We start from the raw sequence: 14,505 nt of genomic DNA on the forward strand, positions 1-14,505 counted from the left end.
AAATTAGCCTTGATGTGTGGCGGAGACCAATGTCTTTAGTCCACAGGCGTGAGACTCATGCATGATGCGTGAGAGTTGGCAGGTATACATTTTCCCAGAAGGTTACAGCTATAACTCCAACTATAGCCTCCATTACAACCAGCATAAGCTGAATTGGACCTGCCTCAAGTTATAAATGAAATAAACAAACAAATAAATATGGCTTTCCTGAAATTAATAACCAGCAATTTATTGATACGCCATCAAAATCCATGCATTTAGTCTGCCTCCCTCCCTCCCCGTCCCTCCCCCTTCCCTCTGCCGATGGCACTAATTGTGACCACTTGCAATTGTCAAGCCAGCTTCAGGAGTACAAACGAAATCCCCTTGTACATAGTTTTCTTATTAGTTACAGAGTTAAACTAGTGTTGGTCAGAGGCTTACCAACTGCTAGAGGTATTGTATCTGCATGCATCTCCATCTGTAGTAAGAGCTGTGATGATAATCAGGAAACTGAAAATCCGAAAATTTCTATTCACAATTCAGACAATTTACAGTACAATTCAGTTGCATGACTGACATCAAAAAGTTTCTGAACTGAGAACTGTACATGTGAGAACGACGAAAATTCTTAGAAATAATTTCTGAAATCATGGAAGTACCAATCGGATTAAGCTTTCACATGTCATGGTCACGCGGATTCAAACGCCAGAGCTACTTCGAAGAGCATAAAACAAACAGCACCACAGAGAACAGCGCTACCTCGTTCCCAAAGTCCTCTCACTCCCTCACTCGATGAGAGGACCCTGAAGAGGAGACCGGCATTGCATTGCGCATTCTCACTGCGCATAATTTAGACGTCATTAGTGCCCAGCCAATAACTAAATCGTCATTTTCTCCTAAAACAAGCTCCGTGACCTTTTTTTTTTCTTTTTTTTACTGATGATCTCGTTATTTTAACTTAGCGATTAAAAATTTTTAGAAAAGATTGACGACACCAAAACGAGTTATTGCCAGAAATACGAGCTTGCCCACCACTCGCGGGCATAAAATACTGATACTGAGAACTCGCACATATGAAACGTTTTGGGTTGTTGCTGCTTCATATTGTGCTTCCCGGCAAAGAAATTCATCCTTTAATTATCTCTCGATTATGTTTCAGACTGTTCTATGTATGCCTCCCTGTGTTTTGCTTTATCTTTGTAACTAGTGTTACACCAGATCGATGGCAATATCGTTAACTGATCAAATATAGACTGCATTAAAACAGATTAAAATTTTTTGAAAGCGAATATTGTAAGCGATTATGTGGTAACTTGATTGGATCTCGATTGGATCATAGCTCCTTGGCGCACACGGAGACCTATCTTTTTTATCATATTTCTCAAAATAATACATAGTAGTGAACAATCACAGAAAAGTAAAATAAAAATTTCACGACAACTTTTATTTCAATTGCGGAAAGTGAAATAGCAGCGCAGTAGCTAAAAATGTTCGTGGATTCAGCTCAGTGATGTCGTAGAAGAGTTTTTCCACGCTTCGCTTCATCAAGTATATGGACGAAAAGATTTAAAATCGATGAAATCGTTCAGAACTGCACCATAGACTTGTTAGCCAACAAGCATTCGACATGAAGAATCATTAACGCACAAAAGAAAACACTTCCCCAGTCTGAGGTAGATGCGAGGCTCAGTAGATCTAAAACCTGATCAACAGGAATTCGATTAAAGCCTGTATTTTCAATGTGTTTTAAAATACGTCATCGACTCAATTAGGCCGATTAATACATGCGACGATAAAACGTCTTCCTTGGTACCGCACATTACCGAAAACTTGCTGCCCAGTTTCTTTGTTTATCGAAAGAGGTTGAAAATCAGACCGTTTATTCTCATCCGCGCCTTGGACAATGAAATCATGGCAACTTTTAAATCGGTTTCCAAACGCAGTGGTCTAAAGTCTCAAGTAGTCTGAAGTCTGTGTTTATTTCAAGGGAAATTCCCTGACATTCCTGCTTTTGCTTTCGGTTTCATTTTGATCGCACAAAGAACGTCTCTTCTTGAACGGTAAGTCCTTTCCGATTTGGAGGTATTATTACAGGGGCACCCAACGGATCTTTTCGGTAAATTATCTGTTCGGAAGGTCCTCAATCCCCTACAATTTTCTTAAGGGGATTTTCACCTCGAATGTTCGTGATACGGGATATTTACGGCCTAATGTTTTCGAATTCATAAAAATGTCGTTTTGGACACCGAAAAAAGGTCAGCTAAGATTTTCGGAACGAAATAAGACCTAAGGTTTTCTGAAAATGGACAAAAATGCCCTAATAATTTCGAAAAGACTCAAGTTCCCCTAGAATGACCGAACAGATAAAAATACTATAGCGCGGCTTGAATTGAACCTACAGAACTTTAAAAGCACTCCAGATAGCCTAAAATTCCGTTTCAGAGGATCTGAGAGAAAACTGTCGTTGGGTGCCCCTGTTATTAAGCCAATGATACACGGTTTAACATTTGTTGAGCAACAAATGTTGCAGCTGCTGTTAAACAAATGTTGAACAGTGTATCATGTAATGTTGAACGTTGAAATAAAAACATGTTGAAAGTTGTTGAACGTTGTTGAACGAAAATAGAGCTTGGCTCTAATCCGTTCAACAAGTTGCCGCAACAAGTCAAAAAGTCGCAATAATTTTTCAACATTTGTTGATCAACAAAAGTTGAACGATGTTGAACCGTATATCACTCGCTTTAGCTGATTGGGACAGCTCTGTGCTGTTTATATACTTGTGAAAGTATTAGGTTTTAGAAATGGCTCGGCTGTGCGAACTATTTAAGATTTCATGCCTTCCGTCTTTCTGGTAGATGATAATAGACTTGATAAAATAGAAGCCGACACTAATCTGAACACTTTTAATCGAGGTTTCACATTTCACAAAGGTTTGATAAGCTGAAATTGCACAATTTCAATAATTCGGAAAAACATTATTATCGACTCGGACTACTCGTGTGAAACAAATCAGTCAAGCAAGAAAAGTCTTGCGAAATCACAGAGCAGTCACGCGAGGCAGGAGAGTCATGCAAGACAATATGAGTCACGCTATTTAGGGATTATGAAAATAGCCTACAGTTATCGCCAATTTTCAGTTTTCAATTGTTAGGAAACAAGCCCGGCATAGCAATTTTTAATTAGTTACGTTTGTTTACGCAATTGTTCGTCGTTTCCCCGAGCCCCCTCTTCAATGGTGACTTCCCCACCAACAATAATACGTAAGGATTTACAGTTGAAACTCAACATTGATACAGAGGAGGGGAGGAACGTGAAGGCAAGGCAAAACTAAGCAATCTTCCCAAGATTTTTTTTAGCGATGATTTTAGCTTTGACTGGAAGATAATGTGCACCTTTCACTGTGTCTCTTGAAAATGTCTAGGGAAGGTGAAAGTTCCTGTTGGTGACAAGTGTTGTGTTTGGTTGTTTGGCGTCTCCTTGCAGCCACAAAGGTTATGCCCTTGCTGCGTATTGGTCTTTTTGGAGGATTTATTGTTAGCTGATTTCCAAACGTTATCGCGTCTTAAGCAGGTAACCGCAAAACTCTGATCACATCATGGAAATGTCTCACGACAAAATTCCATGCTTACACAACGGGGCGCGGTTGTTCGAAAGCTGATTAACGCTAATCCACGATTAAAAGTTAACCGAGGTTCTCATCACGCTCGTTAAAAATGGTTTTAAAGGCTTACTTCAAGCTAAAGGTTAAGAAATGTCTTTGACTGAATGACAAAAATGTTTTTAAACTCGGAGCAAAGTTCACGTTAATCCAGGATTAGCTTAATCGGGCTTTGAACAACTGGGCAGGTGCTTGACTACATTTTTGGAGGCTAAACTCAAAAGTTCGCCATCAAATACTCTCAGGCCCTTGACTATATTCCCCTCCCCACAAGAAAAGAAGCTGCAAAAATTTTCGCTAAAAATTTAAGCAGAGAAACAAAAACTATAAGACTATATGTTTATAAAAACCATAAAGGCTGAGGCTAAATCGATGCAAGAAATCAGTTTCAGAGAGAAGGACATTAGTGTCAGGAAATGAATTTTTTGTAAAACTTGTGCCTACGCGCTTGCAAAACAAAGGTTCGAAAAGTCGCACGAAAATGCTGACGCGTTTGCATCGGAACATTTTTATTGACCAATCAGATAAGAGAACGTGACCAGAAAGTTATATAAAATTCACAAGTTTATTATGTTTATCGCCGCTGTTTGTAATTCATTTATAAATCTTGTAAGTTGTTGCTTTCGTGCGATTTTTTGTAGCTAATGCCGAACCTGTATGTAAACCAGTTGTACACTACCCATCCACGTTGCTGACTCCTATCTAAACCCCCCCCCCCCCCTTCCCCACCCTTATATCCACCTGCATGGATGATAGCCAAACGTTTCAGTGTGGGAGCTTCAAGGCCTTTCAACGTCTTGCTTTTGTCGACCGCATCTACCCCTTCACCCTTCAGATAACCGACAGTTCTCGTTATTATTCTATTCTTAAACTACTCCTTGTCCTCCCTGTAACTATATTTCTCCTTTTTACAGGATTTAGAAGAGAATGCCATGGTCAACGTTATGCGAGCCATCCATATTGCTTTTTTTGTTGCCAATTTTCTTCTCAATACCAGTCGTGTTCTAAAAGCCATCGAGTTATTCAAGGAATGCTTGATTTTACTTTGCAACAAAGCGGTAAGAAAAGAACAAGAAATTGTCAGAGTAATTTACATTGTTGCATTTTGGAAAATATTTCGGGGTTACGCTCTGCTCAACGATCACGCAAGTGCGATAGAATACGGCAGAAAGCTCCTGGGCTACCTCAGCAGAAGAGAAGTATTGCTGGAATGGAAGGTAACTTTCAGTTTGGCGCAATTGTATTTTTTTGAAAGTAAATATGAGAAGACTAAAGAGTACCTGGAGAAAGCACTTGCGATCAGTAAAGAAATTGGCGACAGAAAGGGAGAAGCAAGAGATTATGGTAGCTTAGGAGGTTTGTTTTATTTTCTTCGTCAATTTGTCAAGGCTAAAGAATATCTTGAGAAATCGCTTGCTATCTCTAGAGAAATTGGTGATAAGGAAGAAGAAGCATCATCTTCTAGATACCTCGGGGTCCTGCTTCACTCTCTTGGTGAATATGTCAAGGCTGGCGAATTTCTTGAGAAAGCACTTTTGATCAGCAAAGAGATTGGTAATAAACAAATAGAAGCAACATCGTATGGAAACTTGGGAGCGTTGTGTCAATCTCAGCGTGACCATGTTAAGGCTGAAGATCATTTTCAGAAAGCAATTCAGATAAGAAGAGAAATTGACGACAAAAAGGGAGAAGCAGCAGAGTGCAGAAACCTAGCAAATCTATTTAATTCTCTTGGTGAGTATGCCAAGGCTGAAAAATGCTTGCAGGAAAAACTTGCAATAAGTAAAGAAACTGGCGACAAAAATGAAGAGGCATCATCTTACAATGACCTAGGAGTCATGTTTGAATCTGTTGGTGACTGTGTCAAGGCTCAGGAGTACCTTCAGAAGGCACTTGCCATTAACGAACAAATTGGCAACAAAAAAGGAAACGCAGAAATTTACATAAATCTAGGAAGAATGTTTCAAAATCTTCGCGACTACGACAAGGTTGAAGGATATATTCAGAAAGCACTCGCAATTAGTAAAGAAAATGGGCACAAAAACTTGGAAGCATCATGTTACGAAGGCTTAGGGGTTATGTTTCAATCCCTTCATGACTATGAGAAAGCAGAAGAATATCATGTGAAAGCACTCACTTTGAGAAAAGAAACTGGAAACAAAGAAGGAGAAGCAAACGGATATCATAACTTGGGAGTTTTGTTCCAGTCTCTGCGTGACCATATCAAGAGTAAAGAATATCATGAGAAGGCACTTGCTATCAGAAAAAAGATCGGCGCCACAAAAGGAGAAGCATTATCTTACGAAAACCTGGCAACTGTGTTTGATTGGCTTGGTGACTGTACGAGAGCTGAAGAATATCACAATAAAGCTCTTGGGATTACAAAAGAAATTGGTGACACAGAAACCGAAGCAACAGTATACCGAAACCTAGGAGCCCTGTTTCAATATCGTGGTAACTATATCAAAGCCGTAGAATGTCTCCAGAAAGCACTTGCTATCACCAAAGAAAATGGAGGCAACAAAAGTAAAGAAGCATCAGATTATGGAAGACTAGTCACCGTGTTTCGTTCTCTTTGCGAATATGACAAGGCTAAAGAGAATCTAAAGAAAGAAAGCCGCTGCCATCAAAAAAGAAATAGGGGACAAAATTGGCGAGGCAAACGACTGCAGAAATCTCAGTGCTGTGTTTCAATTTCTTGGTGAGAATGCAAAGGCTAAAGAATATTGCCAAAAAGCTCTTTCCATCAGAAAAGAAATTGGGGACAAACATGGAGAAGCCGAAGATTATAGCAACCTAGGAACTGCTTCTCGACAGCTTGGTCAACATATCAGTGCTCAAGAATATCACATGAAAGCGCTTTCTCTCAACAAGAAAGCAGGCGACATAAGAGGAGAAGCATTGTCGTACGAAGACCTGGGAACTGACTTCATGTTTCTTGGTCAATATGAGAAGGCTGAGGAGTATCTTAAGAAAGCAGCTCTCATCATGAAAGAAACCGGCTTCAAAAGCGGAGAAGCAGCATGTTACCAGAAGCTAGGAAATTTGTTCGCCTCCAATGGTAAATATTGCATGGCTGAAGAATACCTCCTGAAAGCGCTTTCGATGAGGAAAGAATCTGGTAACAAAAATGGAGAAGCAGCGTGCTATGGAGGCTTAGGAATTGTATATACATCACTAGGCCAATATGTTAAGGCTGAAGAGTATCATCAGACGGCGCTTACGATCGTCAAGGAAATCGGCGAGAAAGAAGGGGAAGCAGCATGTTACAGAAATCTTGCAGGCGTGTTTCGATCTCGTGGTGACCTTGCCAAAGCTAAAAAACACCAAGAGATAGGACTTGAAAAGAGCAACCAAATTGGATACATTGACCTGCAGCTCAGTTCCCTTGTTAGCCTTGCAATGGACAGTTTTCTGGAAGGAAATGTATTTGATGCTGCTCGTGTTCTGTTTGAATCCATAAAAATGTGCGAGGAAATGCGAGATTCTCTAAGACAGAACGATCAATTTAAGATTTCCTTTTTCGACAAGTATGTCCATTCCTACCAGCTTTACAGTATAGTTTTTGTAGCGCTTTGTGCAAATTTCGATCCTGATTTAGCTCTTTTCGTTCTGGAACTTGGAAGGGCTAGAGCTCTGGCAGACATTGTGTCATCTCAGTACTCCCTGCAAAAAGAACTACCACTCAAACCACAGTCATTGGTTCGTATTGACAAGCTGGTACAGGAAGACAGTGACTGTGCTTACTTATACATTTCTTACTTATGTCAGTACTTTAACTTCTTTATTCTCAAGCCAAATAAGAAGATTCTTTTCCGCGAAACTAACTTAAATGACTGTTTCAGTAACAAAGGATTAGAAAGAAAAGTGGATGAGGTTTTCAGAAACGAAACTTTCAGGAACTTGAGCTCCTTATCACAAGAGATCTGCGAAGATCGATCCCTGTTTCCTTCAAACACTCTACAGCAGGCAACTGAATCAAGTAATGAAGAGAACAAGGTAGTTGTGCGCCTTGTTGAACTGGAGGATGACGAAAACCTACATACCGACCCGACTCTCTCTGAATGTTACAGAATGGTCATCGCTCCTGTGGTTGACTTACTTGAGGAACCCGAAATAATCATAGTTCCTGATCGCGTCTTGTACAAAATTCCATTCGCAGCGTTAAAAGACGAAAATGGAAAGTATTTATCAGAGACGTTCAGGATCCGCATTGTCCCTTCTTTGACGATCCTGCAGCTCATTCAGGATAGTCCAGCCGACTATCACAGTCAGACCGGTGCACTGATAGTGGGTGAGCCTGAAGTAAGGAAGGTATGTTACAATGGATGTGTTAAGAAATTGTGTGCATTGCCTTGTGCCAGAAAGGAGGCAGAGATGATTGGACGACTGCTAGGTGTCCAGCCTTTGTTAGGAGAGCACGCAACAAAGCAAGCCGTTCTTCAAAGCATAGACTCAGTGAGTCTGATACATTTCGCTGCTCACGGTGATGCCGAAAGAGGAGAAATCGCTCTTGCCCCTCCACACCCCACAAATGGCATTCCGCAAGAAGGAGACTGCATATTGAGAATGGCTGAAATTGCACAAGTCCGATTGCGAGCAAAGCTAGTTGTTCTTAGCTGCTGCCACAGTGCACGTGGACAGATCAGTGCCGAGGGAGTTGTTGGAATCGCTCGAGCTTTCTTAGGATCCGGTGCACGCTCAGTGTTGGTGGCCCTGTGGGCCATACAAGACAAAGCAACAGAGCTGTTTATGAGTCGTTTCTATGAACATCTTGTTCGTGGGGAAAGTGCCAGCGATTCTCTTCACCAGGCCATGAAGTGGATGAGAGCTAATGGCTTTTCAGACGTGGAAGAGTGGGCGCCATTTATGCTGATTGGAGATAACGTGACATTTGATTTTGGAAAGTGAAGGTTAGTAGAGACTTTTCGCTATGTGGTTGGATTCACTAAACTTATTGTCAAGACGTCTGTTTTACCTCGACAGAATGGACAGAATGTATAAATGGAGATTCTCCCTTCCTGTGTGTACGTGTTGAAACGAATTTAATTAAGGACGGTGCCTACTATTGTTACTGCGCATACGTTCTGCGCATCGCGATATACTCGGGTTTCCTATGGGTGGTGCCTACTAATACAGGAATATTTTGGCGCGGCTTAAACCTATACGGAGAAAGTAGAACTTACCAAATGCCTTAGGTATCTCAAAAGAAAATTGGGGGTAACCATGCATTTTTCAGAGAAAATTAAGCTTCAATTTAGGAAAAAATCCCATACATTGCTTTATATTTTGGCGCTTTTTAGAGATATTGTTGCTTAATTATCTCTGAAAAATGCGTGGTTACCCCCAAATTTCTTTTTGGATTCCAATAGGCCTTGCTAAGATCTGCTTTTCCCGCATAGTCCTAAACCGCACAAAAATACTTCAGTATTAGTAGGCACCGTCCTTAAGCTTTCTTGTTAGCTGGGCATTTCCTTTCAAATGCCATACCTTACATGCCGTGTAGCAGGTAGAACAATCGCTTCAATGTGGTACGCCCTGCCATATCCTGAGACTTTCTCATTAGAAATTCACATCTGCCGCGGAACCAAATTGATTAAGTCATCCTACCGTACAGCCAAGTAACTTGGCAAAACTTCAGTTGTACAGCCAAGTTATGAAAGGTAACGACCCTTCAACAGCAACAACAATAATTTATTCGGAAAACTAACAATGAATGGCTTGTCCTACAAATAGTTACAAAACTAATCGAGGCGGGACAAACCAAATACAGGAACACCTGAGAAAAGTAACAAGAACTTTGCAAAAACTTTACGTAGTAACAGATTTAAAGTATTTTACACTAGTTCACAGAATAAAAGTAATAATAATAAATGGAACTATTATGTCCACCGATGGGTAGACTTGGCTAAACATGCTTAACTTTGAATCGACTCGATCTCGTCCGACCCTCAGCTTGTTTCTTTGTATCAGGCTTATGACATGTTGGAACTTAAAGGAGAAGTGTCATGAGGCTTTTTACCCTTATGGTGAAATAAGACCTTCACTTAACTTATCCCATCCAGGGGCAGTATAGCAATACTCCCAGTTGCTTAATGCTACATAAACCGGGCTTAGCCTCGACCATGTAAGTCACCTAGGCTCGAGTGAAACTTTACCCTATCTTCCCTATGTTAATTAAACTTTCTTTAGTACCACGTGTTTCTAATTTTGTGATCGAGCTTAAACTCTACCATCAATCTTTCATTCTTTTCACTACTGTGATTCCTACCTCCTATGTACTTATGAATTTCACTTTCTTCCGTTTTAAAAATTGTTTTTTGCGTTGTTTCTATAGTGGCGGGTGTTTCTATCAAGAAAAGAGAAGAGCTGTTAAATTCTCAGTTGCCTTGGAATCAGACTGCACAGGGATAAATTGAAAAGCTAACCATGTGTGACGTGAAAACAAGCCATCACCTGCACTGAAGGCGTCAAGTGAGAACGCTTGCATGCCTCGCCGGTTCATTCGTCTGTTGCTTTCCTACGGTACTAATTTTATTTACATTTGATTCCTGTCATTTGAACGTTCCGTCATTGTTCTGACAAAAAGAAACCTGGTCACTAAGAAGCTTGGTAAAAGGAAGAGGTGATATGGAACCATATTTACTCAACGGGAGATCCTGGACGTTTGGAAATAAACAGTTTACTGTTTCGGAAGAATGCCTCTTTTTTAACAAAGTTCTAAACTTACGAGGAGGTTACAACGAAAATGACAATACAGCTCAACGGAAAAATTAAATCCTTGCTCGAACTTAATTTTTCTGTAGTTTTGTTCAACTTTTCTTGAACAAAAAAATCTGTAACTTCATATAGTGCATTCGCTCTTGTAAGATTTAGCACGAATGATAAATACAACCATTTTATGACTTCAAATTTTTCCTAGGAATCACTTAAGTGCACTCATTATGCTGTAAAGTTTAAATTTCAACAGTTGCAAAGAAAGTCACATCCTTACCTTCCAGTCAAGTTGTAGGATAAAAATTCAAACATTGTTATTTTGCATCGGAAAGCACGCACTATCTGTAAATGAAACTGTACAAATGAAAGCTATCAAATTTGATGTTTTTGTGTTGGCTTAACTAGTGAATCAAGGGCATACAGGAGGAGTTTTACTCAGTTTACTGATTTTAAAGAACAGACTTCTTGTTCGGCATATTCGTTGTGGTCATAATGGATCTACATCACTGTTCTATAGAGAAGTCCAGTCTCTTCTACTGGTCGCCTGTAGCCAATCAATCACTTCATTTCTTTTTATGTTTATCCAACTATCCCCACGGTTGGGTTGTTCTGAGAGACGGATGCGTTTGCATATCCGTGGTGGCGGAAGTGTCCTAACAAAGTTTTTTTTTTCCACGCGTCAGCCAACGGATCGTATACCAACGTTCTATAGAATGCGTTCAATTTTTAGTAAATACATATATTACAATCTATCGTTGGGAAAGAAAACTGCACTATGGAACTAGCCAAAACTATGATATAAAACTCTGCGGTCGGCGCTTCGATGAAAAGTTTTAAAACTTTGGCCTGCTGACGAACATTACCACGTGCCCCTGTGCCAGTCACAGTAAATGAACCAATCACGGACCAGCATTTGAGGCGACATTACCGCTTCGTAACGAATGCGATCAAAAGATTCCCATTATATTTTCTGCGTCCTGATTCACTTGAGCACGATATCAATTAATGTGAGAATCGTATACTAAAAGTACAGACGGCCTGGGATTCAGTTTATTCCAAAACACCTTTATATCGGGGCAACCTGTGCCGTTTTCAACGTCTTACATGGTTGGTCGAGTAAACAAAACAACTGCAGGTTATCAGCGTCCAGTGAAAATAGGGCTTTTAAAGGGTGCAGATCTACTGCTTTATTCACCGTGATTTATACACTCATCCAATGACACCATTACAAACGGTTTCGGAAAAGATCCTAGCGTCTTATTTTTTATATTCAAAAATGTGAATTCCTTCCTTCTTGATAGCCATAAAATATATATCTTACCCGTTATTGCCTGCACTATTAACAACGAGCATTTGTTTAGACAAGAAAATTTGAAATTTAGCTGAATGTCGCTAAAATTTTCTCCACGAATATACAAATTTCATAGTCCTCGTCCCTGTGCGATCTCACCCTCACCCTCACTTTCATCCCAATACTATTGAGAAAATTCGCGTGCGTCCCACCTAGAATTAACACCTTCGGTTCCTACGCAGGGCGAACTTGAAACGACTTTCCTACGCATTACGTCTAAATCTACATTCGACTTCGAGCCAAACATTTTCCCTTCCGTATCTTAAACTCAATCAATAATGTAAATATTAAGGAGTTAGAACATTCTCGAAAAACCAATAACTGTTGGAAACGCAAAATACTTTTTGGCCTGTTATATTGTGTCTTTGCTCAACTTATCAGTTTAAAAGTTTTGAAATACGGTAACAAGTTTATGTTAATGTTTTTCCTGCGTCCGTGATGTTTGTAATTGTCGGCAAAACTTTGCCTTAATGAAATCTGTCAAAATATTGAGAAATGATTTCGTCAACATCACGTACGGCCGCGGGTGAAAAAACAATCGATCAGATCAAAAGCAGACCCTTTGAAAATTTCAGTTTTTTGATAGAAAAGTCTCCATCGTTGTTCCAACTTTTGAGAAGCATATGAAAATAAGTTCTTCCGCTGAACTTTGCTGTTATACATACTGTCATACTTTGCTGTCATTTTTCAAGTGTTCGCAAACTGAAAGTTTAGTAATGACGGCCGGCTCTTAACTGGTGCATATATATTCTTGACAGTAGGGAGTTTTAGCAACGACAACGGCGACGACAACGTGAACGTCAAAAAAGCAATGGGCTTAAAAACCAAAACAACAACTCTTCACGTGTATTACACTTTTGATACATTTCTTTGCCGTCACTGCACGACTAAGACATGAAATTTCCAGATTGGGCGTTTTATGGAGGACGTAAACACACACGACGACGAATTTATCTTTGTCTTTCTAAACTTGGGCGCGGTCTCCAAGAATTCATTTCCCGGAAATTCACCAACATTCGACATTTAAAGCGATTTGGAATAATAGCGACAAAGACAAGTTCATGGAACGTGTTGTCAGTTTTTTTCTCCAAAATTTTGTTTCGTTGCCCGCCTACGCAACAGTCGTACTAGAAGCAAACTGAGAAAAAAAATACAGAAACACCTGGTTCTTGGAATGAAATTTTGCTTCTAGAAAGACTATCGCTTGCTCGAAATATGAAAATAGTAAAATTTATGAACTTTTCCGCAACTATTACCTTAAATACTTTCACGTGTAGGCTAAAAATTGAAAAGGAAAATCCAAAAATTGATTTCCTGAAGTATTGAAAATAAATGAAAAAGGAACATAAAAAAGTTTGCTCAATAGCTTTCATCCTAATTCTAAATGAATTTAGGATTTCATCCAGCGACTTAATCCTTTAAGTCAGTACACTATCCCTGCTCCCCGGTATGTCAGTACTGATTATCGAAGGGCTCGTCCTTTTGCGACTATTCCGGGAAAAGACGGTATTCACAAGTTCTTCTGGGGCTCCTTGTGTTTGCGGAATGAATAGAGTAATATTCCGTTCATTCTACCCCTGATAACAGAATGAAGGGAACTGGCAGTTTACTTAGAATAGAGAGGTTTTTCAATTGAGTGTCGAAAGTAATTTCGCGTTTGCTTTGGTTTTGCATTACTACTATCTGTGATTGGTTAACAAAACTCGCGTTACTTTCTCAACCAATAGGAATCCAAGCCAAAACCAATCGTGTTTTCGCCGCACGCGTTTTCCCGCGCTTGGCGCCGGTTACACGTATTTGCTTCCAATTCTGATTGGCTCGTTGTGTTGTTTACATCTGTTGCGATTGGCCAGAGTAATTACTTCGGTTTTGGTTTTACGACACTCAATTGGAAACCGGTCTAAGCGGAATTGCCTTTTTTTGGGAAGGTTTACAGGTTAATAGGAATAGGTGAAATTGCGTTCTTCTGTGAACTGATTTTTTGTGTATTCTGTTATTTCATAACCAGAATAAAAATCGCCAGAATTACCCTAACAGAATACGCCCTGAGCCGTCATCAACCCTCGACGAGATGTTGATCAAACCGGTAACCACTAGTCAGTTTCCGGTCGGTCCAAAAATGGGCAAAGACCGCGGTTACGTAATGACTTAATGCCCTCATCACTCAACTACCTGTATAAAGTAAGGGCTCGTTTTCTCGGGACATCATATTCTTTGTATTCTGGAAAGGAATACGCTGAAGCATCTATGTTGTATCTGTTGCGCGGACCAGTAACGAAAAATATCCAACTGATTGGCGAAAGTAAAAGAATCGAATTCTCAGATAATGTTTTAGAAGGAGAATATTTAATTTTTCGAGTTATTCTGCCTTAAGGCCCGTTTAAACGGTTTCAATAATTGCACAACATTCGTTCAACAAAAGGTGAACGGATGTTGGAAAAATGTTGAATGAACGGAGTGTTCAAACGGTTTCAAGGCCATTCAACATTTTCAAGAACAAAGGAAATGTTGAATCGATGATAAATGAAAGTTTAAACCAACATAAATTTGATTCAAAACACTTTCAACAAGCTCAACATTTTCTTGCGGCTTTCAACTATGTTAAACGACCTATTCAAACGCCCCCGACATTTGGTTCAACAACTGTGTTGAACACATGTTACAGCAAATGTTGAAACAGTTTAAACGAGCCTTTACGACTACTGTTCGCTTTTAGGAAAATCTGGAATAGGCTAAAGTTATCGTGCAATTTCACACATGTTACTGTGATTGTTGAAAAGTTTGCCGTTAACGTATT

General features: G+C 39.8%; 2 protein-coding genes across 2 annotated transcripts; both read left to right on the forward strand.

Annotated features, from left to right (window-relative positions):
• The first annotated feature begins 1,810 nt into the window (after positions 1 to 1,810).
• On the forward strand, positions 1,811 to 6,479 carry LOC146458368 (uncharacterized). The gene is made up of 3 exons (XM_085090789.1): positions 1,811 to 2,042; positions 3,404 to 3,552; positions 4,555 to 6,479. The coding sequence occupies exon 3, from the start codon at positions 4,573 to 4,575 to the stop codon at positions 6,343 to 6,345; it is 1,773 nt and encodes a 590-aa protein (XP_084946915.1). The 5' UTR covers positions 1,811 to 2,042; positions 3,404 to 3,552; positions 4,555 to 4,572; the 3' UTR covers positions 6,346 to 6,479.
• Positions 6,346 to 10,779, forward strand: LOC146458369 (tetratricopeptide repeat protein 28-like). Its single transcript, XM_085090788.1, has 2 exons — positions 6,346 to 8,553; positions 9,978 to 10,779. The coding sequence occupies exon 1, from the start codon at positions 6,491 to 6,493 to the stop codon at positions 8,549 to 8,551; it is 2,061 nt and encodes a 686-aa protein (XP_084946914.1). The 5' UTR covers positions 6,346 to 6,490; the 3' UTR covers positions 8,552 to 8,553; positions 9,978 to 10,779.
• The last annotated feature ends 3,726 nt before the right edge of the window (positions 10,780 to 14,505 follow it).

Source organism: Pavona decussata, unplaced genomic scaffold, assembly GCF_977016875.1.
Source record: "Pavona decussata unplaced genomic scaffold, jaPavDecu1.1 SCAFFOLD_233, whole genome shotgun sequence".
In the NCBI taxonomy this organism is placed as follows: Eukaryota; Metazoa; Cnidaria; class Anthozoa; order Scleractinia; family Agariciidae; genus Pavona; species Pavona decussata.

Excerpts from the sequence above, each read along its gene's own strand:
- LOC146458368 (XM_085090789.1), top strand. The coding sequence starts at position 4,573 with ATGGTCAACGTTATGCGAGCCATCCATATTGCTTTTTTTGTTGCCAAT.
- LOC146458369 (XM_085090788.1), top strand. The coding sequence starts at position 6,491 with ATGAAAGCGCTTTCTCTCAACAAGAAAGCAGGCGACATAAGAGGAGAA.